Genomic DNA, 25,942 nt, shown 5'->3' with positions numbered 1-25,942 from the left:
TAACACATGTATCATACAGTATCATACAGTATCGCACATGTATCATACAGTATCGCACATGTATCATACAGAATCACACATGTATCATACAGCATCGCACATATATCACACAGAATCACACATGTATCATCCAGCATCGCACATATATCACACAGAATCACACATGTATCATACAGTATCATACAGTATCGCACATGTATCATACAGTATCGCACACGTATCACATGTATTTAGTTAAGGTAAGTGTATTTGACCTCACAGAAGTCATCACTTGTTTATAAACATAACGGTCCGTCGGTTGCCAGTCAAGCATGGTTGTGGCCACTTATCACAGTAGAGTGCTTTGATTGGTGACAGTGATAGTATAGAGAGCTCTGTGAACAGGCTATCACTGTGAGGAGCTTGATATTTTGCACATCAAGGGAGATAACTCTGCAGTAAAACATCCGCAGAAACCAAACCTATAACACATATATCATACAGTATCACACGTCATACACTATTACACAAATATTAATAATGTACATACAAGCTAAAATCAGTGGAAACTAAACCTGTTTGGCCTCAAGAGGAAAACATATGTTGGAACATCTTGTTCTATTTCATCTGAAGAAATATACCCCACCTGTGTCCCTTGTGACATCATCACATGCTCGTCTGGCCAGCTTCGCAGACTCCAAGTTCAGTCGATACACCTGGGGGAAACAATAATACATGTAATTATATAACAACAATAATCTATTTATAATGCAACAAATTTCATTCAACAAGCGAATTAAAGTTCGTAGAGCGGAAGGTCCGGAGTTTGATCCCCGGCCGCGTCATACCAAAAGACGTTAAAAGATGGTACTTGTTGTTTCCCTGTCCGGCGCTCGGCATAAAGGGGTTAAAACAAGGACTGGTCGGCTCAGAGTCAGGATACTGTGTCTGAGTGGGGTATTCATGTTAAACTGCGGCATGGTATCTCAGTGAGCTAGCACTATAAATCGGCATTAGTCTGGACTAGTACAAGCAGCCTTACACTCACACGCATGCACGTCGCTATGAAAGTGCAATAATCTTGGATACGACGTTAAACCCAATTTCACCTCACCTTTTCAAGTTCCACCTTTACCGTGCGCCTGTGCAATCATTATTTCTGCCACAGTAATCGGCTGGTTACACAAAATCCATTACACATATACCACACAACTAAAGCTTTGGAGATCTCCAAGTGACTTTACCAGTTCTTCCAAGCCATAGTCTGCCTGTGCCACTCTCGTTCCGCTGAATGTATTCGTTTCTACAAAGTCGGCACCAGCTTCCAAGTAGTCCTGAAACAAATATTTTTATGAATATATTTTATGAATATTTGTAACAGCTGACCAGCGGAACCTTATGGAAACTAGTAACACATCCTCATTTTTATACCATAGTCTTGTAGCTATGTATCAACTGACTCAAATCTAACACTACTAGATGCATGTTTTTGTTTTGTTTTTGTCATATAACCTCCAATTATGAAGGCATATCAACTCTTAAGGTATTGACACAGTTATCTCCCCTGAGATGAATCCAAGTCTGACGCTAAGGTTAATGCTCCGGGACTCCATCTTGGACAGGAGTGTTTAGTTTGAAAATGTACAAAGGTGATAATAAAAAAAATAACTGATTTAGGGATCTGCTTCACACATAAATGAAAAGAGAAACTAAACACTATCGTTTCCCCTTCCAAATTGTCTATTTACATGTTCACCACATGAACATCATGCATGCGCTGAACTGCACGATCTACAAACCTGGCTTAAGGTGAGTGAATGAGTTGGGTTTAATGCCGCTTATAACAGTAGGTGACAAACATAATCAGGGCAAACCAGGATTTGAACCAATCATAGCCTAGGTTTTCTGTCGTGCCCAAGGGATAAGACTTTGCACAGCAAACTGTGGCACCTTAGACCTCAGACGAATAGCCCACCACCCCCCCTGTATACCCATAGGCATTAAAGACAAACAACTACTAAAAAACTTGTGACCAATTTCTCTCTTAAATTCATTGTACAAAAGTTTTGAGTACATGTAACGCAAACAGAATTAAAAGCACACTTAATATTCTTATACATGAAAACCAAACTGGCTTTATCCCTGAAAGACGTATTAGTGAAAACGACTACTATACGATATCGTGTTTGAAACAAAGTTACAAAATAAGCCTGGTTTACTATTACTTTTAGACTTTGAAAAAGCTTTCAATACGGTTTCGAAACATTTACCATGTTGACACTGGAAACGTTTGGCTTAGGACCTGCATGCATCAACCAAGTCAGCGAGCCTGACCACCCGATCCTGTTAGTGCCTCTTACGACAAGCATAAACTCATAATATGCTAATGACACAGAAAGATTTCTAGATGGGACTGATGAAAGCTTAAGTACAGCTATTGATACCCTAAATTATTTTTTCTAAAATGTAGAGATAAAAAAATTAATATTGATAAAACAAAAGTAATATGGCTGTGACATCAAATTGTGTCAGGAACTGAAACTGGGTAATCAATATTTGATTTGAATTTTTTCTTTTTTTTTTCTTCAAGGGAATCATCTTCCCGAGGCAAGTGAGTTAACTGACTATAAAAGTCCAGTTTCCACCCTTGCCGAACTAGGCTGGTATTATGGAGTTACATTTTGGCTGGACTAACGAGTCTATGCATAGTCCAATCAAAATCTCACAACGAAATTGAAATCCTGTTCCTAAACTGCCGTGCAGATTTAGGTCGATTGCAGGATTTGCAAAGCATGTGCACCACCAACTCGTTGCCAACAGATATTTTCCAAACCTTTTCATGTTTTTAATCAAGGTGCTCACATGATTTGATGCACTTCGCGATGTAAGACCCGTTTTATCACAATATAGATCTTGATTATCGATCAGATCATCTTGACTGGGCACCGCCATTTTGTTTGAAACAAATGCAAAAGATGGAATCGGATTGGTCCAGAGGAGAGGCTCAGAAGGGACATAACTCATAATAACCACTGGTGGCGCTACGATCGAGCCCAGGAATTCCAGCCAAGTTCGGCAAGGGTGGAAACTGGACTTTTAAAGTCAGTTAACTCTCTTGCCTCGGGAAGATGCAAGGGAATATACACAATTAAAGATCTCTGTAATGAAGATGATAAAATGCCCTTCAATGAACTTGAAAGAAAATACCAAATTAAAGGTATTTCACCACCTGTAGAGATGATATTGCACCTGTATCCTGACTAGCCAACTATAATTTGCTATCTGCTGTAAAGGTATATAACCTAAACCTAATAAGTATAATATGAGTGTCATGTTACTTTATGTAAAAATATGTAACATCATATACAGAATTGAATAAACAAATTTATTTTTTTTAATTTCCATAACTTGGCAACAGGTGTAGTGGAAGCGACAGCAACCTTGTGCATCCTATAGATGGCCTGGGGCTTTGAAACCTGCAGTACAAAGGTATGTCACCTACACCTATAACTCCGGAATTCCAGCCTGCTTCGGCAAGGTTGGAAAATGGACTTTTACAGTCAGTTGACTTCCTTGCCTTGGGAAGATGCTAATAAGTATAATATTAAGTGTCATGTTACTTTATGTGAAAATATGTAGACCTAACATCATATACTGAATTAAATAAAAAAATATTAAAAAATGTCAATAACTTGGCAACAAAGGTGTAGTGGAAGCGACAGCAACCTTATGAATCTGATAGATGGCCTGGGGCTTTGTGATGGACAGCAGGTCATTGTTCCCCTTCAAACTCTTTGGGTGATTTGCTAACTCCTCCCCCCTGAAGTCTTCCTCCTCCAGACGAAGCTGTTGAATCATGGTGCCCATCCCCCCATCAAACACCATGATCCGCTCTTGGAGGGTTTTCGCGATCTGATCCCCCATATCTGTAACAGAAGATATCCCTTCACTTTGTGTCAAACTTTACTGAACAGTATTATAATAATGTTTTGGTAAAAATTATGAACATATATATCTAGTCAATAACAATTTTGTTTGCAAAATTAAGACAATTAGTTCTGATAAGATATGTTTTGGCTAACACCTGTCATCTGAAATTTTGATTGCTAGATCTAGGTTACAGAAGAAAAAAATTCAATTTAAACAAGAGCCCATAGAAAAGTTATTAATTTTAAAAAATATAACAAATGTATTTTACAAGCGCAAATACATTCGAATATATCCAGTCCTCCTCCAACATATTTTTTTACAAATATAATACACGTGTAATAATATTATTAGAACTGTCAAACATGTGCGGTCTCATTGACCTCGCGTGCATGAATATTCATGACAACATGTTGTTGTTGTTACTTATGACTGCATGAAATGCATTACCAGTCCCAGTGGAAAATGCAGGCCGCATCGTGAATATTGGTGATATGATGTGAAATTTTCCAGTGACCTGCCGAACGAGGACAGACAAACCTCTTCTTCTAACGTTATCGCCAGAGTCGCAGGACCCAAATAACTCGGCCGAGAGAAATTTCTATTTATATAACCCAAGCGTAAACTATTTCCCTAACAACATATATTATACACTAACACACGTGAGGCACCGCAAATAACACTTTGGGTTAAATAGGCCAGAGAACATAGGCCTGATTAGGCCTTTTACGTTTTTTTCGAATGTTAAGCGACAAAACTCATGAGTAGTTATAGAATAAAATATTTGATCATCAGGTAAGATCAGAATTCCAGGGTTTTTTTAATATCTAAGTTGTATTTGATAACTTGAACATTACCCCTCCATTGAAGGGACACGGGACGTAAATGAAAGCAGAGACCGTATACCTATATATGGTCTCTGACAAAAGTGAAAGCTCAACAGGGTACTCGACTAAACATAGAGTCATTAAAAACGAATTGGGTATTACGTAATGCAAGCTTCTGCGTAAGACGCTTTCGACCATGTCACCGAGCATTGTTTGTTTGTTTGTTTGCTTGTTTAACGCAGCACCCAGCAATATTCAAGCTGTATATGACGGCGGTCTGTAAATAATCGAGTACGGACCAGACAATCCAGTGATTGATATCATGAGCATCGATCCACGCAATTGGGATCACGACAAGCATGGGTTGCTGAAGACCTATTCTACCCCGGATCTTCACGGATTTCACCGAGCATTGACCGTATGATCCATAAATCGCCTCTCACGTGGGTGTTTTGCAACATGACCGTGGATATATGCATTTCTCCCATACACATAAATCCCCAGCCAACAAGAGAAAGTATCGCCTAAAATGTCACACAAATCTTGAAGCATGATTGCCATTACTTAAAACTAAATATATGTCCTTCCACGACTTGCGACTTATCTACTGGTCCAGTGCAGACATGATGCCATCTGAAAGCGCCGTCTTTTCTGCCACTAACAACCATCCGAAAAATACTTCCAATATAATCTGCGCCATAACAGTATACTTCTTATCAATTCATATTCATATTTATAAATATTTCTGGGAGCACAGGAAGCATAAGATCAGCAAAAGGGTTATCATATGTTATATCTTATAGGGGTTATGTGTATCATGTGACAACTGTGACCAGTGGACTTAAACCGTGTTTGTGGTACCAGACTTTCTGTAGCCTGTTATAGAGAAATCAGCCGGACTTCAGAAGACTTCCCTTTCTGCTGTTTAAGATGCGTAGATCCCGTTATAGAAGAGGTGATTGGTTACATGAACTTTGGTATCAGTTTAGAGTCCGAGTTGAGGTACTGTGCTGTCAATTAATATTGTTGTTTCAACTGATTGGTGTAATTGTACTCGGTACTCGGTGCTATTAATTACACGTAGTTTGTTTGCTTGTTGTTTACCGCCGCTGTCAGCAGTATTCCAGCTATATGACGGCGGTCTGTAAATAATCGAGTCTGGGCCAGACAATCCAGTGATTGGTATCATGAGCATCGATCCACACAATTGGGATACGATGACTTGCATCAACCAAGTCGGCGAGCCTGACCACCCGATCCCGTTAGTCGCCTCTCGCGACAAGCATGGGTTGCTGAAGACCTATTCTACCCCGGATCTTCACGTGTCTAACCACACGTAGAGTAGTTTATTGTACAGTAGAGTAATTGAACGTATGTTATGTTATAGGTGAAGGAACAAGCTGTAGTATATTATATCTACCTTCAAATCTTGCGCTAGTATAGTGGAAAAAGCACAACAGAAACGCTGAAACTCCGGACCCTTATCAGCCTGGCGGACGCCAAAATCACTCTATCCTTGTTCGCATGGCGAACGGTATCATAATGTTTATGTATTTATTATACATTATAAATTCTATTTCGTTCTTATCGTTATTAAAAATAGAGGTGCCGCTTTCGCCCGACAATTAGTAACCGTTTTTGTCAAAAGCGCTGCAAGAGAAGTCGGTGACGTTTTGCTGAGGTGCCATTTTAGCCTGAACCGAAGCATTCTGGTGTCAATATCGGCTGTTCTAAGGTTCGCCATCATTGATTCTTGGTTTGTCAGGATTATACTCCGTACTGAAGTATACAGCCTGTTAAACCTCCATTCAAATTTTGATAAAGATTTATTATTACACTGAATAATCGAGGACGCAACAAACGCCGCTTTGACGGTCGGTAGCCCGTCACGCGGAAGACTCGGGTTTGATTCCCGACATGGGTACAATGTGTGAAGTCCATTTCTGGTAACCCCCGCCGTGATATTGCTGGAATATTGCTAAAAGCGGCGTAAAACCACTGTGACCTAACTGTTCTAAGCATTAATAAACCCATCTCACTTTATCAATCATAAATATTTCTTTATTAGTAGTGTCATTCTTTCCTAATCTTTGGTGTAAACGTATTCAAATTAATTACATATGTGTCTTAATAGCGGGAAAATGCACTTAGGCCAAGCTGTGCACGGGTTGGTGAATAGTTTTATCACTTTTATGTGTGTGCGAGTTGATTAACTCGTCACAATAATTGATTCTGTTAGATGACCGGTGTTTTTGCATCAATGTTGTATTATTAGTTGTAAGGCAAATATAATTTACAGTGCGCATTGGATTTGCGGAAGTGACGTAGGGTTTGCTTCGTGGACTCGGCGATTATAGTGTTATTTCGATGTACAAACTTTCTCGATAAATATCAGATCACAGAATAAGGAGGGATATTACACAACACACGATCACATTTTAAGGTAGGGATAATATGTAACACATTTAACCCCACTCTACGTTCAATAATTAGAAAAGATAACAGATCGTATGCTATCCATTCTGACATGCCTATTTGACGTTTGAAGCCGAACTCTTCGGCGAAGAGAAAACTTGGTTTCGCTCTTGAACGAATATTCTGGTCACGCTCGTAGGTTCAACAACGGTTTTAAATGTTGTTTAGGTATGGATATCAGAAATGTAGTATACTATTTTATTGTTTCTGTTGGCTTGTTTACGACTTAGTGTCCATACATCACGAATTAAACTCTCTAAATACCTTAGACTTAAGATTAGGGAATGTACTTTGCTGGATCCTGTTCTTCATAATAAACTCTCGTAGGCACCTATCCAACAGTATTATGAAAACCTACTGTACAACGCAAATACACTTTTTTAACAGAAATAATTGTTTAAGTTGTAAAAAAATAAATAAATATAATTTGTCATGGTTCAGGAGTATTATTACATCCGTGAACAATTAGATGTTCTAATGGCTGCATATAATGATTTTGTGATCGTACAGCACGATCCTCATATAATAATATTAACATATGGTCCGAAACAGTGAGCTCAGAACATAAGGGTTTTATCTCATATATAGCTCTGCAGCAGACGACACTCTGTCATGACCTCTGCTGCCCGAGTTATTCTGATGGAAACCGGTATCCAATTGAAAGTAGGGAGATAGCTTCAAAACAGATCCTTGTGTTTTGTGTTTATGGATGCTTAAGAAACACTCATAGTTTTCTCGCTAATCACAAGAACAACTGTAAAACATTCACTCACTTATGAAGGCAAACTTTATCTTGAAAGCAAGCCATCATCTGAGTAATTGCAATGTCTGTGTGACGCCACAACCCTTGTATCCACAATACATGCTATTTACAAGACAGAAGCACGTGAGCGTATATAATTATAATCATGATAATGTCATTAGACCACTGTGGTCTAGTGGTAGAAGGTCATGCACATCACTATATAACTGTAAGTGCAATAATCTTGAAAGCGACGTGAAACCTCACCTATTGTCATTTTCGAAATAATCCTTGACGAACACATGATTAAGATGTAGTTTTACACAATGAAATGTCTTATAAAATTGCATAAGGATATGTTTGATGTGAACTCTCCCCCCCCCCCCCCCATTTTATCATATAGTGCCAAATGATTTACAGCCATGTTTGCAGAAACACCCACAGCCTTGGAAACCCCCATCTAAACTTATCGGACAACTATTTATTGATCAAACATACATTGCATCACTGTATGGAGCCTAAAATTTGTTCCTGCTGGATGACCTCATTTGCATATACATGTATATATAGAGGACTGGTTTATCGCATTGATAACACTGTCTGTTATATGATAATGTACTGTAACCATAGGAATTTAAGAACGCCAATGGTATTGTTGATAGTATGCAAAACAAAAGATAGTTTCAATAGTCGCAATTAGTTGTAGATAAAATATAAATTTTGAGTCCGAAAACTCGAATTTCAAACCTGCTGTGTGTTGATCAACAAGGATTACGTCAACTTCAGATAGAGTTACTTCCCTTGTTTTGAGTTGTGACAGGGAGGACAATGGCTGACGTTGACATGTACTTTATTACATTGAATAATATAATAATGAAGCCTTAAAGTTAGTGATGAGTATTGGCATGAATTTTGTACTGCAACTTAATGCAATAATGGTTCATGTACTGTGATATGTCCCACAATATATTGCATGTGTTCTTTCATCTGTAAGTTGTTATGAACCGGAACAACAACCTCACCTGCATGTTTTTGACAACTTCATATTTTGTTGGATGTTGTTATGGTCACAGGGGGCACAGGTGACCCAGTCGTCTAAGGCGCCGCGATTCGCTGTGCAGAGTTGCGTCCCTTGGGCACGCCAGAAACCTATGCTTGTGGGTTCGAATCCCGGTTCTCCCCGATTGTGTTTCTAGGTTTGTCAGCACCGTACCTGTGCTCGTGGGTTTCACTGAAGTGGTAAACGTCTGAGACCTGCATCACTTCTGGCTTTCCTCCTACATTAAGCTGACATGCTGCGATATAACTGGAATACTGTTAAAAGCGGCGTTAAATCCAACTCACTCACTCTCTGTTATGGTCACAAAGCATGCGTGATAGACACATATGTATACATGATATACAGGAAACTGTCACAAATAATTTCCCTGTTTCAACCACAGGAAAAGGTTTCTTATTTCTTAATTTCCCTTTGAGTTGACACTAGTGTCAAATCTTCCAACAAAACGATAAGCATGATTTTGAAAAACGCAATATACTGGTATTTTCCAAACGTATTGTACTTTTGATTGGTATCTCATATTGTGGTATACCGTTAATATAAAAAAACTCTACTTAAAGTAGTTTTAACACTATTACAATACTATTGAAAGTGTGGGGTACTATAGCAATACAATCGCAGTAGTGAAAATAGCCCCACCTGTCACCCCTAATGTACATGACCGCCTCCGTGGTCCTGTGGTAGAGCGTCCGCCTGGAGAGCGGAAGGTCCGGGGTTCGATCCCCGGCCGCGTCATACCAAAAGATGTTAAAAGATGGTACTTGTTGTTACCCTGTCTGGCGCTCGGCATTAAGGGGCTAAAACAAGGACTGGTCGGCTCGGAGTCAGTATACTGTGTCTGAGTGGGGTATTCATGTTAAACTGCGGCATGGTATCTCAGTGAGCTAGCACTATAAATCGGCATCAGTCCGGACTAGTACAAGCAGCCACACAAACACATACTTGTACATGCACGTCGCTATATAAGTGCAATAATCTTGGACGCGACGTTAAACCCAATTTCACCTCACCTCTAATGTACATCGTCATTATTTGCTATGTTGGCAGGTCCCTGTGGAACCCATCTTCTTTCTCCACTACTGTATGACTTGGTTATGTCAAGTCATTTTCAATGATAGCAAGGCGCCGCCGCACCAACTCCGGATCTGACAATCACCAATCAGGGAGTGACCGGAGTGGCTACTCATCTCGCACCCACATTGGACAGGAGAAACAACAGTCCCCCAGCCCACCATCAAAATTCCAGCACGATCCAGACATGACATGCCGAGATCGAACCACTGAGTTTTTGTCAGCTGTCAAGTCACAGCAGTCAAGACAGGTTGGTATTCAGTTTTGCAGTTGTGTATCATCATCCTTGCTCTTGGTACAGCTACACACTTTTGTGATTGTATTCAGTGAATTTACTGATAAGTGCACATGCAAGTATCGCGATATGTATTGGATCTTGAGCAAGGTATCATGATACGTATTGGATCACACAGTTGGTGTATCGTCCTAGCCCTAATATGTATAATGGTGTTATAGTTGTTGGAATTACACCGGGAACACAGGATGAAACAATCTGTACATTTATAGTACATATAAGTCTGCAGTGAAATAAACGGACACATTGCAATAGCACACAGACACAATCTGTTCAGCCCTCTGGAACACACCACACCTCACTCAACCGTAACTCAAAACTAACTGCCTCCTACGTCACACCATTAAATCAATGTCTATATGGGGCAGTCGGGTAGCCTAGTGGTTAAAGCGTTCGCTTGTCACGCCGATGATCCATTTTCGATTCCCGACATGGGTACAGTGTGTGAAGCCCATTTCTTGTGTCCCCCGCCATGTTATCGCTGGAATATTGCTAAAAGCGGCGTAAAATCAAACTCACTCACTCTTTTAGAATTTATGTACATCCACAACATAGTGATATTGTTTGGTATACGAAGGGAGATAACTCCATCATGGGATAACGTTAAGGCCACGAGAATATAATTTACTTCGTTATGATCACTGTTTGATACAAGCATGAAAGTCAAGGGTCTAACCCTAATGTTACTAGTTAAAGGTTAAGGTGTTCTGGATTCCAATACCACAGGAGAAGAACTCAAGGACCCCAGGACATCCTTAATTTTAAACGTGGATGATTGTTTCTGCTGATGAAGATTCCAGGTACCCAGTAATTCTTTGTCATGTTGGTTTATAAGGTTATGGTTAGCATGATCAGTTGGTTTCAATGTGTGATGTGGCAGATTGTGTGCCAAATATGTATGGCGTCCAGGGATTTATCTAGACCTGCTCAGAGGTCGATATTTTGCCCCAAGTCTGCAGCAAATGTCACTCACTCACTCACTGCAAAATCAATGCCATAAGAAGCACTGTCTGATATTTTTTTCTTTTTCAGTCAAATGGAATCAATCCGTCTCACAGAAATCGGGACTTGCGACAGAGGAGTCAGTTCACACAAATAGCAAAGTAGGTTGTCTTTCATTATGTTTGTTGTTTTCGTGTAGCTGATGAAGTCACTCTCAGTTTTATATTTCGGAAATTCAGGATAATTTAATGGTTTTGTGTTTCAGTCTTCAGGTACAAATGTTCCCTCTTTGTCATTTCATTGCCCCAGTTATGTTCACACCAATACAGCATTGTACAGTAGCAATTCAATGATTTGATATGATTGTGATAAAATTTAGATCCTAACTATGTATTAACATGATGGTACATGCATGGTATAAAGTAAATTACTTGCTTTTTTACTGTCTTGAAAAGTAATTTTAAAATATATTGAAGTTTGTATTGATACCTCTGAAAAGCCGCTAGAGGACTCTAAGCCTTGTCTTTCTTTACTTTGTTAAGATGTTTATATCATGTATACCAGACATTGCTTTTTGGAACAAGGAACTTGTGAATTGTTGATACCGTGCTCTCAAAATTAGAAATATGGGGCTCTTATCAGAATATAATATTGGTGAGAATAAAAAAGACAGAGTTGAAAGATTGTAAATTTCATGGTTTATGCTGACAGCCTGAAATAATGCAAAAAAATAATCTGTGCATATTATACATGATAGATATATTTTCCAGAATTAAATTGCTCATAATTAAGGGTGCATATAACACATGAGTACATATTATACACGAATAAATAAGTCTTGTGTATATTGTTTAATCGGAAAGGGTGCTAATTGGGATTGTTCACTAGCCAATATATTAGTAAATATCGCCGCAGGCGCTGATTAGAGCGGGGCCCTTATTACGTTGAATACAGTAATTTCAATAATATTGGAATAAGTCCCCAGCAACCTCTGCTGGTCAATACACTCATGAGAGGCTACCAAAAGGAACAGGTGGTCAAGTTCGGTGACTTGGTTGATAATGTGTCCTCGTACCCGACGACATGGATCGTTGCTCACAGTATCAATCACTGAATTGTTTGGTCCAGACTTCATTTACTGGACTCTGTCATATAGCTGGAATTTTGCAAAGTGCAGCGCTAAACATGTTAAACAACAAACAAACAAACAAAACAATGTCATCACAAGTGATGGCACGCAACATTACTATGATCCAGTGTTAAATATAGCAAATGAAATATGATCATGATTCATATTGTTGTCAATTTGATCTCATTTTGTACTGCACCATGTTGATATTTTTCCTGAATTTACTTTTTCCTGCTATTTTATGTTGCACCAAGTAGGTGATTTTTCGGGGATGGGGGTGTGGGGGTGGTCGTTGTTGGGCAATGATAAGTTACACAAACATGACAACATCTACATGTTTATTTACTAGTTGTCTATGATACTTTGTTTGTGTCACTGCAGGAGAATTGGTCGGGATTTGGCAAACACATTTGCAAAATTGGAAAAATTGACAATATGTAAGTAAATGTTTCCATGTTGTTGTTTTTCATGATGATAAGGATTATATCCCAGAAGGAATTGTGGAATAGAGTAAACTAGTCTGAGACTGGTAGCTATGTTCTTTTTTTTATTACTTAACATCTGACCCGTGAAGATTCCGGGGTAGAATAGGTCTTCAGCAACCAATGCTTGCAGTAAAAGGTGACTATGCTTGTCGTAAAAGGCGACTAACGGGATCGGGCGGTCAGGCTCGCTGACTTGGTTGATGCTTGTCATCGATCCCAATTGCGTGGATCGATGCTCATGATGTCAATCACTGGATTGTCTGGTCCAGACTGGATTATTTACAGACCGCCGTCATATAGCTTGAATATTGCTGAGTGCGGCGTTAAACAACAAACCAACCAACCAACTTAACATCTTATAATGTCGGCATCTGTGGCTACATTTTCTGAGAAGTTGCCAGTACTGCGAGGAATATGTCTGAACAAGATTGTGAGCGATGGTTGATGGTTTGTAGTCAGCTATTCCCATCTGTTTTTTATCCTATATAGTCTCTATATTATGTCAGGTAACCCTGGTAACAGGCCTGTTGATGACATAATGTTTTCCTTCACAGTGGCCAAACGAAAGTCTTTATTTGACGACAAGCCTGTGGAGATACAGGAGTTGACGTACATCATCAAGCAGGACATCAACAGCCTCAACAAGCAGATAGCTCAGCTGCAGGAGGTATGTGAGGGGAACCACAGTAATGGGGAACAGCTGGTCCCCGTGACAACAGAACAATGACACTAGCACAACACTATCGGCCTGTCAGGGGAACAGCCTGCTCCTCTTGATAATTGATACTCATTTCTTTCCTAATGAACTTGAAATTCAACATTGATGGGTTGTTGTTTTGATAAAGTAGAGCTGTCACATTCACTTGAACATATGTTTTCATTGTTGTATTTTTCACTGGTGAACATGGTGAAAGTTTGGTTTCAGCAGAGGTATAATTCTGTCATTGTGTTTTTCTGTTTCAGCTGGTGAGGTCTCAGAAAAGTCAAAATGGCAAACATCTACAATCTCATTCCAACTCTGTGGTGGTGGCACTGCAGGTCAGTTTGCGTAGTGATTGTGTGGTCAGAGATGTTAGTATATATTAGTTTATCTCAGGAAGGTCAGGCATTTATTTTGACCTGCTCAGAGGCCGATATTCAGCCCCAAGTCTGCAGCAAATGTCAGTAAAAATTACCAAATTAAGAAGTTGCAATTACATGTTTATACTGTGTACTGTACCTAATGTTATGGCTTTGTTGGGGTAACTCGTATTTTACTGATAACAGAGCCAATGAAGAAGAGACTTTAATGTTTCGTTTTACATTATTGCATTAAAATTAGAAGACCTCAGGATTTAAGAAAATAAGAACTTGTAAATATCTCAGTATTGAACAAAATATCAATTGTTGCTCACTTTGCTTGCCAAGGTACTTAGTGTGGAATCCTAGATAAATCTGTGGAGGTGCACAGGATAAGGAGAATAAGTTACTTTCATTTTGCTTAACACCCAATCATGCCCAAACACATATATCTAGTCATTGAATATGAATATGTGTCTATCTGTAAAACATCATCTATGTAGTTTCAAGAATATCATTTGTCAATATGATCCACGAAGATATCAGATCCATTAATTTTACACATTGTAAGTTACTGTGTGTTACTAATCTGTTGTAACTGTTACTGTTTTAAGTCAGTAAGTCCATTAACGTGATTATTGATGCTGCTTGTTACACTCTGTTACTACATGTTCTCTTCATGCTCAGACCGCCTCCGTGGTCTAGTGGTAGAGCGTCCGCCCGGAGAGCGGAAGGTCCGGGGTTTGATCCCTGGCCGCGTCATACCAAGAGACGTTAAAAGATGGTACTTGTTGTTACCCTGTCTGGCGCTCGACATTAAGGAGCTAAAACAAGGACTGGTCAGCTCGGAGTCAGTATATTGTGTCTGAGTGGGGTATTCATGTTAAACTGCGGCATGGTATCTCAGTGAACTAGCACTATAAATCGGCATCAGTCCGAACTAGTACAAGCAGCCACACACACACATACACGTGCATGCACGTCGCTATATAAGTGCAATAATCTTGGACACGACGTTAAACCCCATTTCACCAGCAACTACTAATCTGTTGTAACTGTTACTGTTTCAAGTCAGTAAGTCCATTATCGTGATTATTGATGCTGCTTGTTACACCCTGTTACAACATGTTCTCTTCATGCTCATGTGTCCTGCCAGGCTTTCCTTACACCTGAATGTCTAATTTCAGTCCAAACTTGCAAGTATGTCCAATGACTTCAAGCAAGTACTGGAAGTACGAACAGAGGTAGGGATATGTTACTTTACATTACAGTGTAGCACTGATTGACAGACAGTTTGTTTCAGTGTGTAAGGCAATTTGGCCATTGTACAGATTAGACAATACATTTATGAGAGCTTCAAATCACAGCTCATCTTTGGAACAGCCTATTTTAAGTGCGCTTCATGTACTTTCCACTCAGTAAATATGATATGTATGATGTAACACTGATTGGATAATTCAGAAAATAACTTTAATTAAATCATTTACTGAGTTCACACATTTCTATTTTCATGTAACATGTGCCATTCGTTTAGTTTGAAAAGTGTGATCCATAGAATAGTAATAGTTTGTTGTGTTGTTTACTGTTGCTTAAATTCTATTATCATCTTTTATGGATTGAGCATATATGTGACTGGAAGTGTTAAATGCTTACATTTAAATATTCTGGCTGCCATTTATTTTCAGAATCTGAAACATCAGAAATCAAGACGAGAACAGTTTTCAGAGTCTGGTGTGTCTTCGTCCCTCCCTCCCTCAGCTCTCAATGGACACAGTAAGTAGCTTACTGCACCACTTGACACAGGGAACAGTCATCTTGGCAGTTGTTCTAAGGGTCAAGCTTTTAACAATTCAGTATGGTCCAAACAGTAACAATTAATAAAAGTATGTTTGCTCAGTATCATCACATATAACCAGGAGAGATGTGAAGATGTTGACTTGTTTTAAACACCCAGTAGTTGCCATGGTTACATTGTTTGCACTGTATGGACGATGATGCATTAGGCCCAAGTTTAATTCCTATCATAGTTTAAGCGAGAGACGGCTTCGCGGTCTAGTGGTAGAGCGTCTGGCAGGAGAGCGGAAGGTCTGGGGTTTAATCACTGCCTGTGTCATACCAAAAGGCGTTAAAGATGGTACTTGTTGTTACCCTGCCTGGTACTCTGCTAAAACAAGGACTGGTCAGCTCGGAGTCAGTATACTCTGTCTGAGTGAGGTATTCATGTTCAACTGCAGCATGGTATTCCGTTGGCTAGCTCTATAAAATAGGCATCAGTACGGACTAGTACAAGCACTTGCATGCACGTCACTATATAAGTGCATTAATCTTGGACGCGAAGTTAAACCCCATTTCACCTCACCTTTTAAGCCACTAGGTACAAATGGTATTTATTCGTCAAGGTTATTGATCATGTTTCTTGTGTGTCAGATGGATCGGTGTTGTTGCAAGATGAGGCCAACAGTGGGGATGTGGCCATCAACATGGACGGCATGTCCAACCAACAGTATCAGAATCAGCTACAGCTCATCGACGAACAGGTGAGTCTTGATTGGCTCGTACCATGAAGTGTAGTCCATGTTATCATGGAGTTATCAGGAATTGTGTGTTCTTTGTGAGTCACCATGACTTGTGTGGTCCTTGTGAGTCACCATGTCTTGTGTTGTCTATGTGAGTCATCATGACTTATGTGGACCTTGTGAGTCACCATGTCTTGTGTTGTCTATGTGAGTCATCATGACTTATGTGGTCCTTGTGAATCACCATGTCTTGTGTTGTCTATGTGAGTCATCATGACTTGTGTGGTCCTTGTGAGTCACAAAGACTTGTGTGGTCCTTGTGAGTCACCATGTCTTGTGTGGTCCTTGTGAGTCACCATGTCTTGTGTGGTCCTTGTGAGTCACCATGTCTTGTGTGGTCCTTGTGAGTCACCATGACTTGTGTGGTCCTTGTGAGTCACCATGACTTGGACTGAGTCACCAAGACTTGTGTGGTCCTTGTGAGTCACCATGTCTTGTGTGGTCCTTGTGAGTCACCATGTCCTGTGTTGTCCTTGTGAGTCACCATGTCTTTTGTGGTCCTTGTGAGTCACCATGTCTTGTGTTGTCTATGTGAGTCATCATGACTTGTGTGGTCCTTGTGAGTCACAAAGACTTGTGTGGTCCTTGTGAGTCACCATGTCTTGTGTGGTCCTTGTGAGTCACCATGTCTTGTGTGGTCCTTGTGAGTCACCATGTCTTGTGTGGTCCTTGTGAGTCACCATGACTTGTGTGGTCCTTGTGAGTCACCATGACTTGGACTGAGTCACCAAGACTTGTGTGGTCCTTGTGAGTCACCATGTCTTTTGTGGTCCTTGTGAGTCACCATGTCTTGTGTGGTCCTTGTGAGTCACCATGTCTTGTGTTTATGTGAGTCACCATGTCTTGTGTGGTCCTTGTGAGTCACCATGTCTTGTGTGGTCCTTGTGAGTCACCATGTCTTGTGTGGTCCTTGTGAGTCACCAAGACTTGTGTGGTCCTTGTGAGTCACCATATCCTGTGTTGTCCTTGTGAGTCACCATGTCTTGTGTGGTCCTTGTGAGCCACCATGTCTTGTGTGGTCCTTGTGAGTCACCGTGTCTTGTGTGGTCCCTCTGAGTTCCAGGACTTGTGTGATCCTTGTGAGTCACCATGTCTTGTGTGGTCCTTGTGAGTCACCATGTCTTGTGTGGTCCTTATGAGTCACCATGATTTGTGTGGCCCTTGTGAGTCACCTTGTCTTGTGTGGTCTATGTGAGTCGCCATGACTTGTGTGGTCCTTATGAGTCACCATGATTTGTGTGGTCCTTGTGAGTCACCATGTCTTGTGTGGTCCTTGTGAGTCACCATGTCTTGTGTGGTCCTTGTGAGTCACCATGTCTTGTGTTGTCCTTGTGAGTCACCATGTCTTGTGTGGTCCATGTGAGTCACCATGTCTTGTGTGGTCCTTGTGAGTCACCAAGACTTGTGTGGTCCTTGTGAGTCACCATGTCCTGTGTTGTCCTTGTGAGTCACCATGTCTTTTGTGGTCTTTGTGAGTCACCATGTCTTTTGTGGTCTTTGTGAGTCACCATGTCTTGTGTGGTCCATGTGAGTCACCATGTCTTGTGCTGTCCTTGTGAGTCACCGTGTCTTGTGTGGTCCCTCTGAGTTCCAGGACTTGTGTGGTCCTTGTGAGTCACCATTATTTGTGTGGTCCTTGTGAGTCACCATGTCTTGTGTGGTCCTTGTGAGTCACCTTGTCTTGTGTGGTCTATGTGAGTCGCCATGACTTGTGTGGTCCTTGTGAGTCACCATGTCTTGTGTGGTCCTTGTGAGTCACCATGTCTTGTGTGGTCCTTGTGAGTCACCATGTCTTGTGTGGTCCTTATGAGTCACCATGATTTGTGTGGCCCTTGTGAGTCACCTTGTCTTGTGTGGTCTATGTGAATAGCCATGACTTGTGTGGCCCTTATGAGTCACCATGATTTGTGTGGTCCTTGTGAGTCACCATGTCTTGTGTGGTCCTTGTGAGCCACCATGTCTTGTGTGGTCCTTGTGAGTCACCATGTCTTGTGTGGTCCTTGTGAGTCACCATGTCTTGTGTGGTCCATGTGAGTCACCATGTCTTGTGTGGTCCTTGTGAGTCACCAAGACTTGTGTGGTCCTTGTGAGTCACCATGTCCTGTGTTGTCCTTGTGAGTCACCATGTCTTTTGTGGTCCTTGTGAGTCACCATGTCTTGTGTGGTCCATGTGAGTCACCATCTCTTGTGTGGTCCTTGTGAGTCACCGTGTCTTGTGCGGTCCCTCTGAGTTCCAGGACTTGTGTGGTCCTTGTGAGTCACCATGATTTGTGTGGTCCTTGTGAGTCACCATGTCTTGTGTTGTCCTTGTGAGTCACCTTGTCTTGTGTTGTCTATGTGAGTTGCCATGACTTGTGTGGTCCTTGTGAGTCACCATGTCTTGTGTTGTCCTTATGAGTCACCATGTCTTGTGTGGTCCTTGTGAGTCACCTTGTCTTGTGTGGTCCTTGTGAGCCACCATGACTTGTGTGGTCCTTGTGAGTCACCATGACTTGGACTGAGTCACCAAGACTTGTGTGGTCCTTGTGAGTCACCATGTCTTGTGTGGTCCTTGTGAGTCACCATGTCCTGTGTTGTCCTTGTGAGTCACCATGTCTTTTGTGGTCCTTGTGAGTCACCATGTCTTGTGTGTTCCATGTGAGTCACCATGTCTTGTGTGGTCCATGTGAGTCACCGTGTCTTGTGTGGTCCCACTGAGTTCCAGGACTTGTGTGGTCCTTGTGAGTCACCATGTCTTGTGTGGTCCTTGTGAGTCACCATGTCTTGTTTGGTCCTTGTGAGTCACCTTGTCTTGTGTGGTCTATGTGAGTCGCCATGACTTGTGTGGTCCTTATGAGTCACCATGATTTGTGTGGTCCTTGTGAGTCACCCTGACTTGTGTGGCCCTTGTGAGTCACCATGACTTGGACTGAGTCACCAAGACTTGTGTGGTCCTTGTGAGTCACCATGTCTTGTGTGGTCCATGTGAGTCATCATGTCTTGTGTGGTCCATGTGAGTCACCATGTGAGTCACCATGTCTTGTGTGGTCCTCGTGAGTCTACGTGTCTTGTGTGGTCCTTGTGAGTCACCATGTCTTGTGTGGTCCTTGTGAGTCACCATGTCTTGTGTGGTCCATGTGAGTCACCATGTCTTGTGTGGTCCATGTGAGTCACCATGTCTTGTGTGGTCCTTGTGAGTCACCATGTCTTGTGTGGTCCTTGTTAGTTCCAGGACTTGTGTGGTCCTTGTGAGTCACCATGTCTTGTGTGGTCCATGTGAGTCACCATGATATGTATAGTCCTTGTGAGTCACCATAACATATGTGGGTCACCATGGCTTGTTTTATCCATGTGAGTTGCCATGGCTCGTATGGTTCATATTATAACGTCACACTTGGTGCCTGTGAATATTGAGGGACTTGTTCGTGTGTTACTGTATATCTTAGGATTGTGCATTGCATGTTCTACATCTGTGCTCTCTAAGTCATTATTCTTGTTGATCTGTTTCAGGATTCCTACATCCAAAGTCGGGCTGAAACCATGCAGAACATTGAGTCCACAATAGTGGAACTTGGATCTATATTCACACAACTAGCTCACATGGTCAAGGAACAAGAGGAAATGGTTACAAGGTGAGTCAGTGCAGGATATTCATACCATGGCAATGGGTCAAAGGTCAGCTTTGAGTTGAAACATTGCATTGTTATGTCTCACTTCTCCGTGGGGATTCTGAGTTGGAATCGGAACCTATGCTGTTCATAGAGGCAACATAATGAATTGGGTGGTCAGGCTTTGTGACTTGGGTGATACTGTGTCAAATTATCAATCACTGGATTGTCTGGTCCAGACTTGATTATTTATAGGCCGCAGTCATCTAGCTGGAATATTGCTGAGTGCGGTGTTAAAAAAAGAAACACAAGCTTATGTCACACTTTTAGCTCCTGACTATATGAGGTATGTTGATGTACCAGTAATATTGTTTCATGAAGTTTCAGGGGGCAGTAACCATGGTAACTGCACAAAATGTTTCATTTTCCGACTGTTTTCAAGCTCTGCATGTTTTTTGAGCACTACAAAACATGCCACATAAGTCATTTGTTTATTTCTTCACTACTTAGTGTCCATGATTTGTTGCAGGATTGACTCCAATATCGAGGATACCCAGATGAACATTGAGGCAGCTCACAGTGAAATATTAAAATACTTCCAGTCCGTCACCTCAAACCGATGGCTCATGATTAAGATTTTTGCAGTTTTAATTGTATTCTTCATTATATTTGTAGTCTTTATGGCTTAGGTGAAACAACTCCATGATTTCATATCCCAGTGATATATTGACTCCAAAGCAAAAAACTATCATGTTCAAGACTTGACAGCTCAAAAATATGTGTTGTGAAGGGAGATAACTCTTCATTCTATCATTGTCTCGCCTAGGTGCTGGTCATAACATGGTAAACAATGGGACATTCGAATCACCAGGTTCAACTGTCGTTTCCAGATCACATTCTGACAAATACATGGAACGATTAATCTTTTTCTACTTGATGTTTTTGCAATTAAAACAAATATCTCATTTGAGAAAGAATTGTTGGCACTGTGATAACAGTTTGGTTATAATCTCTAACCAAAAAAAGATAATTTGAGGCCAGACCAATTTGGTAATTTGTTTTACAGACATGCCTGTATAGTAACTGCTACTATGCAGTAATATGTTTGGTCATTGATTTTGATTTTAAAATAAATATATTTTTCTTTTTTCCTTCCTGCCTTCAGCTGATTTCTGTAAAACAAATAATTACTTTGCTCTGGCATTCTCATACTATTATAATTATATTGAAAGTCAAAGGTACTTTCCAAGTACTGGAAGTTGTTCTTATATATGGTTATATTCAATCGATTGATATATGTGATAAGCGCACTCCTGCGGCCAGCATAGTACCTCTGCCACAGGCCAGCGTGATGTGACGATTGGTCACATCTTACACAGTCCTTTCAAGATATTTGCATTTGTTTTTCATGTGTTTCATTTTTTATGAGTCTACACATTTAGATAAACATATGTCATGGAATTGTTAACTTTCATTGAGAAAATTTTCTAAAACGTGAAAAGATATTTCCATAGTTGTCGTGTGTTTACATTGGTTGTACGGCTCCTGGTGCTGTCATCGAAGCCCTACAGAGAGCTAGTGATGTGGCAACTGTTATGTATAAAGATAAATCGTCATGCACCTCACTGTTGTATATGTAATAGCATATATATAATTCTGAAAAACAATATGTAAAACACACCAAAAGACATTAGGCCAGTCTGTTCTGAGATTAGAATAAGCGTGTTTGGTTACAAACAAGAGAAACGTCCGGACACGTGATATGCAAATCAGCCTGTGGCAGTGGTGTTATGCTAAGTCACAAATGAGCCGGAGTGGGTGTGAGAAGGATACAAACAGACAATGTATGATTAACTCCAATGGTGGCATGGTGACCTGTGGTGACATTTGCAGTACTTCCGACTTACTCTTCTCCAAAGCTTTCTGCATGGACTGGCATTATGAAGACACCCTGGTCCTTGCATCTCCACACTGTGTCTCAACACAATCACCTCCTTGTACCATGGGGATCTTAGTGTATCAAAAGCTGTACATATTTGCTGGGGACTTCATGATATGTACATACCTGTATTTATATTTTTGAATTGGGGAACTTGCATGTACTACTTTCTCAGACCAGAAACCTATTTTCTTCCTTGGAACATAATTGTTAATCAGACTCCATGCATCCTGAAGGATGATCTAACATCACTGTACAACCGGCATCTTCCCGAGGCAAGGGAGTTAACTGACTGTAACAGTCACGTTTCCACCCTTGCCCACCTAGGCTGGAATTATGGAGTTATATTTTAGCTGGACTAACGAGTCTATGGATAGTCCAGTCAAAATCGCGTAACAAAATCGACATCCGGTTCATAAATTGCAAGATTTTGGTTCGATTGCAGGATTTGTATAGCATGTGTACCACCAACTCGGTGTCCACAAATATCAATCTGATCGTCTTGTCTAGGCACTGGCATTTTGTTTGAAGCAAATGCATGTGATATGAGAGGTGGAATCTGATTGGTCAATATGAGGGACATATAAGGGACATATAAGGGACATAATGGTAATAGCCACTAGTGGCTCTACAATTGAGCTCACAAATGCCAGCCTTGTTTGGCAAGGGTGGCAACTGGACTTTTACAGTTAGCTAACTCCCTTGCCTCGGGCAGATGTACAATAGGATGGTGTAAGATCATGTAATATGTTTATAGTGTAATATGGTGTTTGATTTAAAATACAGAACAAGAAGTATATTAAGTAACGGCCAGACATTATGGGAATTGCATAGACTTTTCACTGTACAGGGATGAGAATTGTCCGCGGATTTCGTTATGTCAAGGGTCACTTCTTTGATACATGCAATTACAAATACACGTAAATTGTATAGTCCCACTGACCCTCGGCTAACTCTCACTTGTTTTTTGTTTATTTTAACATCAATTCTCATCCCTGAATGTAGATTTAAGGACAATCGTAAAGTGAATGTTTCTACAATTGTAATAATGAGGTTGTCATCCATGCTGCCTTGCCATTACTTAATATCCAACTTACAAATACCACACAGAGGTACTGACTCCGATAAATGCAATAGTCCTAGATTATTGGTTGTAAAGTGTATATTAAGCTGTATTTGTGAGAAGGGAGTAGAACACTGGATGTAAGATGTATTGTATGTTATATTGCAAGGCAAATGTGATTGTAATGTTTTACCATTTATAACATGGCTGTAAATATATTTGTGTGGTGTCTGTACAGATTGCATGTGTTGAGACAGGTGGAAACATGTAACTCATGACATGAAAATAAAGACATTTCCAGCGTCCTGCATCAAAGTGTCCTGTCATTGTAAGATGAATCAGACCCATAAAGATGCATGTGAGAATAGGTCTTCAGCAACCCTTGCTGTAAAAGACAACTATGCTTGTTGTGAGAGGCAGGAGGTCAGGCTTGCTGACTTGGTTGATGCATGTCATTGTATCCCATTTGTGTGGATCAATGCTCATGATGTCAATCACTGGATTGTCTGGTCCAGACTCATTTATTTATAGACCGCCGTCATAGCTGGAATATTGCTGAGTGCGGCAAAAACAACAAAGAAAGAAAGGAAAGATGAGTTCCTTTGATTGTTTTGCCTTTGGTTGTGTTTGTAGTCCCAGCATTGAACATGTGTCTAGGGTAAACTGTAATTATGGCACCTGCAGGGACAGGTTACTTTCACACAGACTATGTGAATCCTGGAGCTGAATTTGCCAGTGATAACATTAACACAGGAAAACACACGTACCAGGAGGTAAATTAGTCACCATGCACAGGGGCGTTTGGGTAGCCCAGTGGGTAAAGCGTTTGCCCAGCCCAGTGGGTAAAGCGTTTGCCCATCACGCCGAAGACCCGGTTTAATTCCACATATGGATACAAGCCCATTCCTGGTGTCCCCTGCCCTTATATTGCTGGAATATTGCTAAAAGCGATGTAAAACCATACTCACTCAACAGGAACATTTTTGCTATAGCTTTGCATCAGAATTCACTTGTAAAGAAATATCTGTATGATGAAACTCTGAGACAAAAATGATGTGGTGCATGGAGAGTGCATGTTGCTGTGATGATTTTTCCCGTGCATCATGACGCTTTAGGGGTCAGTAGGGTAGCCCAGTGGTCAAAGCATTCGTTTGTCACATAGAAGACCGAGGTTTGATTCCCCACATGAGTACAATGTGTGAAGGCCATTTCTAGTGATGTTGCTGGAATACTGCAAAAACATCAGGCATCATAAATATTTTTTGGATATTTTTTTGACAGATTTGACTCAATCAAGATTTGACTCAATCGAGTAGTATGATCTAAACAAATGTGTTCGTGTGAAAAAAAGGATTATTTTGGTAAAATGCAATGAATATTGTATTCCACTTGTGTATTACAGGTCATACTGTATGACTTCCCCAGATACAGCCCTCCAGACGACATGGGGGGAACATGTTGTTATGGGCCTCATTCAACTGACTCGGGTAGAGAAGGAGCCTGTCTTATGTCAGACTTGGCTGTTACATGCCAATCAAATTGTCATTGAAATATGACATGTTTCTGTGTTTTTTACTTATATGTAGCACTTAAGAGCAGTATATTTTCACAGCAATGCCAAACAGAGAAAACTACCCTGTTCACCAAACTAAGGAAACAATGCCCTGTTCACTGAACAGAGAAAATAATGCCCTGATCACTGAACAGAGAAATCAATGCCCTGTTCACCAGACAGAAAACAATGCCCTGTTTACCAAACTTAGGAAACAATGCCCTAATCACCAAAATGAGGAAACAATGCCCTGCACCAAACAGGAAACAATGCCCTTTCACCAGCTGAGGAAACAATGCCCTGTTCAAACTGAGGAAACAATGTCCTGATCACCAAGCAGAGGAAACAATGCCCTGTTCTGCAACTGAGGAAACAATGCCCTTTCACCAGACAGAAAACAATGCCCTGTTCACCAAACTGAGAAAACAATGCCCTTTCCTCCATACTGAGGAAACAATGCCCTGTTCAAACTGAGGAAACATTTCCTTGTTCACTGAACAGAGAAAACAATGCCCTGTTCACCAAACATAGGAAACAATGCCTTTTCACCAACTGAGGAAACAATGCCCTGTTCAAACTGAGAAAACAATGCCCTGATCACCAAGCAGAGGAAACAATGCCCTGTTCTGCAACTGAGGAAACAATGCCCTTTCACCAGAGAGAAAACAATGCCCTGTTCACCAAACTGAGAAAACAATGCCCTTTCCTCCAAACTGAGGAAACAATGCCCTGTTCAAACTGAGGAAACATTTCCTTGTTCACTGAACTGAGAAAACAATGCCCTGTTCACTGAACTGAGAAAACAATGCCCTGTTCACTGAACAGAGAAAACAATGCCCTGTTCACCAAACATAGGAAACAATGCCTTTTCACCAACTGAGGAAACAATGCCCTGTTCAAAATGAGAAAACAATGCCCTGATCACCAAGCAGAGGAAACAATGCCCTGTTCTGCAACTGAGGAAACAATGCCCTTTCACCAGACAGAAAACAATGTCCTGTTCACCAAACTGAGGAAACAATGCCCTTTCCTCCAAACTGAGGAAACAATGCCCTGTTCAAACTGAGGAAACATTTCCTTGTTCACTGAACTGAGAAAACAATGCCCTGTTCACTGAACAGAGAAAACAATGCCCTGTTCACTGAACAGAGAAAACAATGCCCTGTTCACCAAACATAGGAAACAATGCCTTTTCACCAACTGAGGAAACAATGCCCTGTTCAAACTGAGGAAA

At 40.8% G+C, this 25,942-nt stretch overlaps 2 protein-coding genes across 2 annotated transcripts in view; one reads left to right on the top strand and one right to left on the bottom strand.

Annotated features, from left to right (window-relative positions):
• Positions 1 to 4,488, bottom strand: part of LOC124131824 (methionine synthase-like) — a 50,019-nt gene extending 45,531 nt beyond the window's left edge. Inside the window, exons 1-4 of the mRNA XM_048403613.1 lie at positions 4,357 to 4,488; positions 3,706 to 3,905; positions 1,224 to 1,313; positions 626 to 695 (exon numbers count right to left, since the gene is read on the bottom strand). Coding sequence (XP_048259570.1) covers positions 626 to 695; positions 1,224 to 1,313; positions 3,706 to 3,905; positions 4,357 to 4,384 — 388 coding nt within the window. The 5' untranslated portion in view covers positions 4,385 to 4,488. The remainder of the gene's footprint in view (positions 1 to 625; positions 696 to 1,223; positions 1,314 to 3,705; positions 3,906 to 4,356) is intronic.
• Positions 4,489 to 7,043: 2,555 nt separating this feature from the next.
• Positions 7,044 to 23,466, top strand: LOC124131826 (syntaxin-5-like). The gene is made up of 11 exons (XM_046495311.2): positions 7,044 to 7,176; positions 10,058 to 10,331; positions 11,409 to 11,479; positions 12,829 to 12,884; positions 13,487 to 13,599; positions 13,896 to 13,970; positions 15,179 to 15,235; positions 15,677 to 15,764; positions 16,419 to 16,528; positions 20,057 to 20,178; positions 20,684 to 23,466. The coding sequence occupies exons 2-11, from the start codon at positions 10,122 to 10,124 to the stop codon at positions 20,841 to 20,843; spliced, it is 1,062 nt and encodes a 353-aa protein (XP_046351267.1). The 5' UTR covers positions 7,044 to 7,176; positions 10,058 to 10,121; the 3' UTR covers positions 20,844 to 23,466.
• The last annotated feature ends 2,476 nt before the right edge of the window (positions 23,467 to 25,942 follow it).

Source organism: Haliotis rufescens, unplaced genomic scaffold (assembly GCF_023055435.1).
Source record: "Haliotis rufescens isolate VD_foot unplaced genomic scaffold, xgHalRufe1.0.p SCAF_3, whole genome shotgun sequence".
NCBI lineage: Eukaryota > Metazoa > Mollusca > Gastropoda > Lepetellida > Haliotidae > Haliotis > Haliotis rufescens.
The sequence above is the reverse complement of the archived record's forward strand: the minus strand, read 5'-3'. Positions and strand labels throughout refer to the sequence as shown.

Coding starts and splice junctions, on each gene's coding strand:
- LOC124131826 (XM_046495311.2), top strand. CDS start 10,122: ATGATAGCAAGGCGCCGCCGCACCAACTCCGGATCTGACAATCACCAA. Junction 15,236..15,676: donor TACTGGAAGTACGAACAGAG/GTAGGGATATGT, acceptor ATTTATTTTCAG/AATCTGAAACATCAGAAATC. Junction 20,179..20,683: donor CAAGAGGAAATGGTTACAAG/GTGAGTCAGTGC, acceptor GATTTGTTGCAG/GATTGACTCCAATATCGAGG.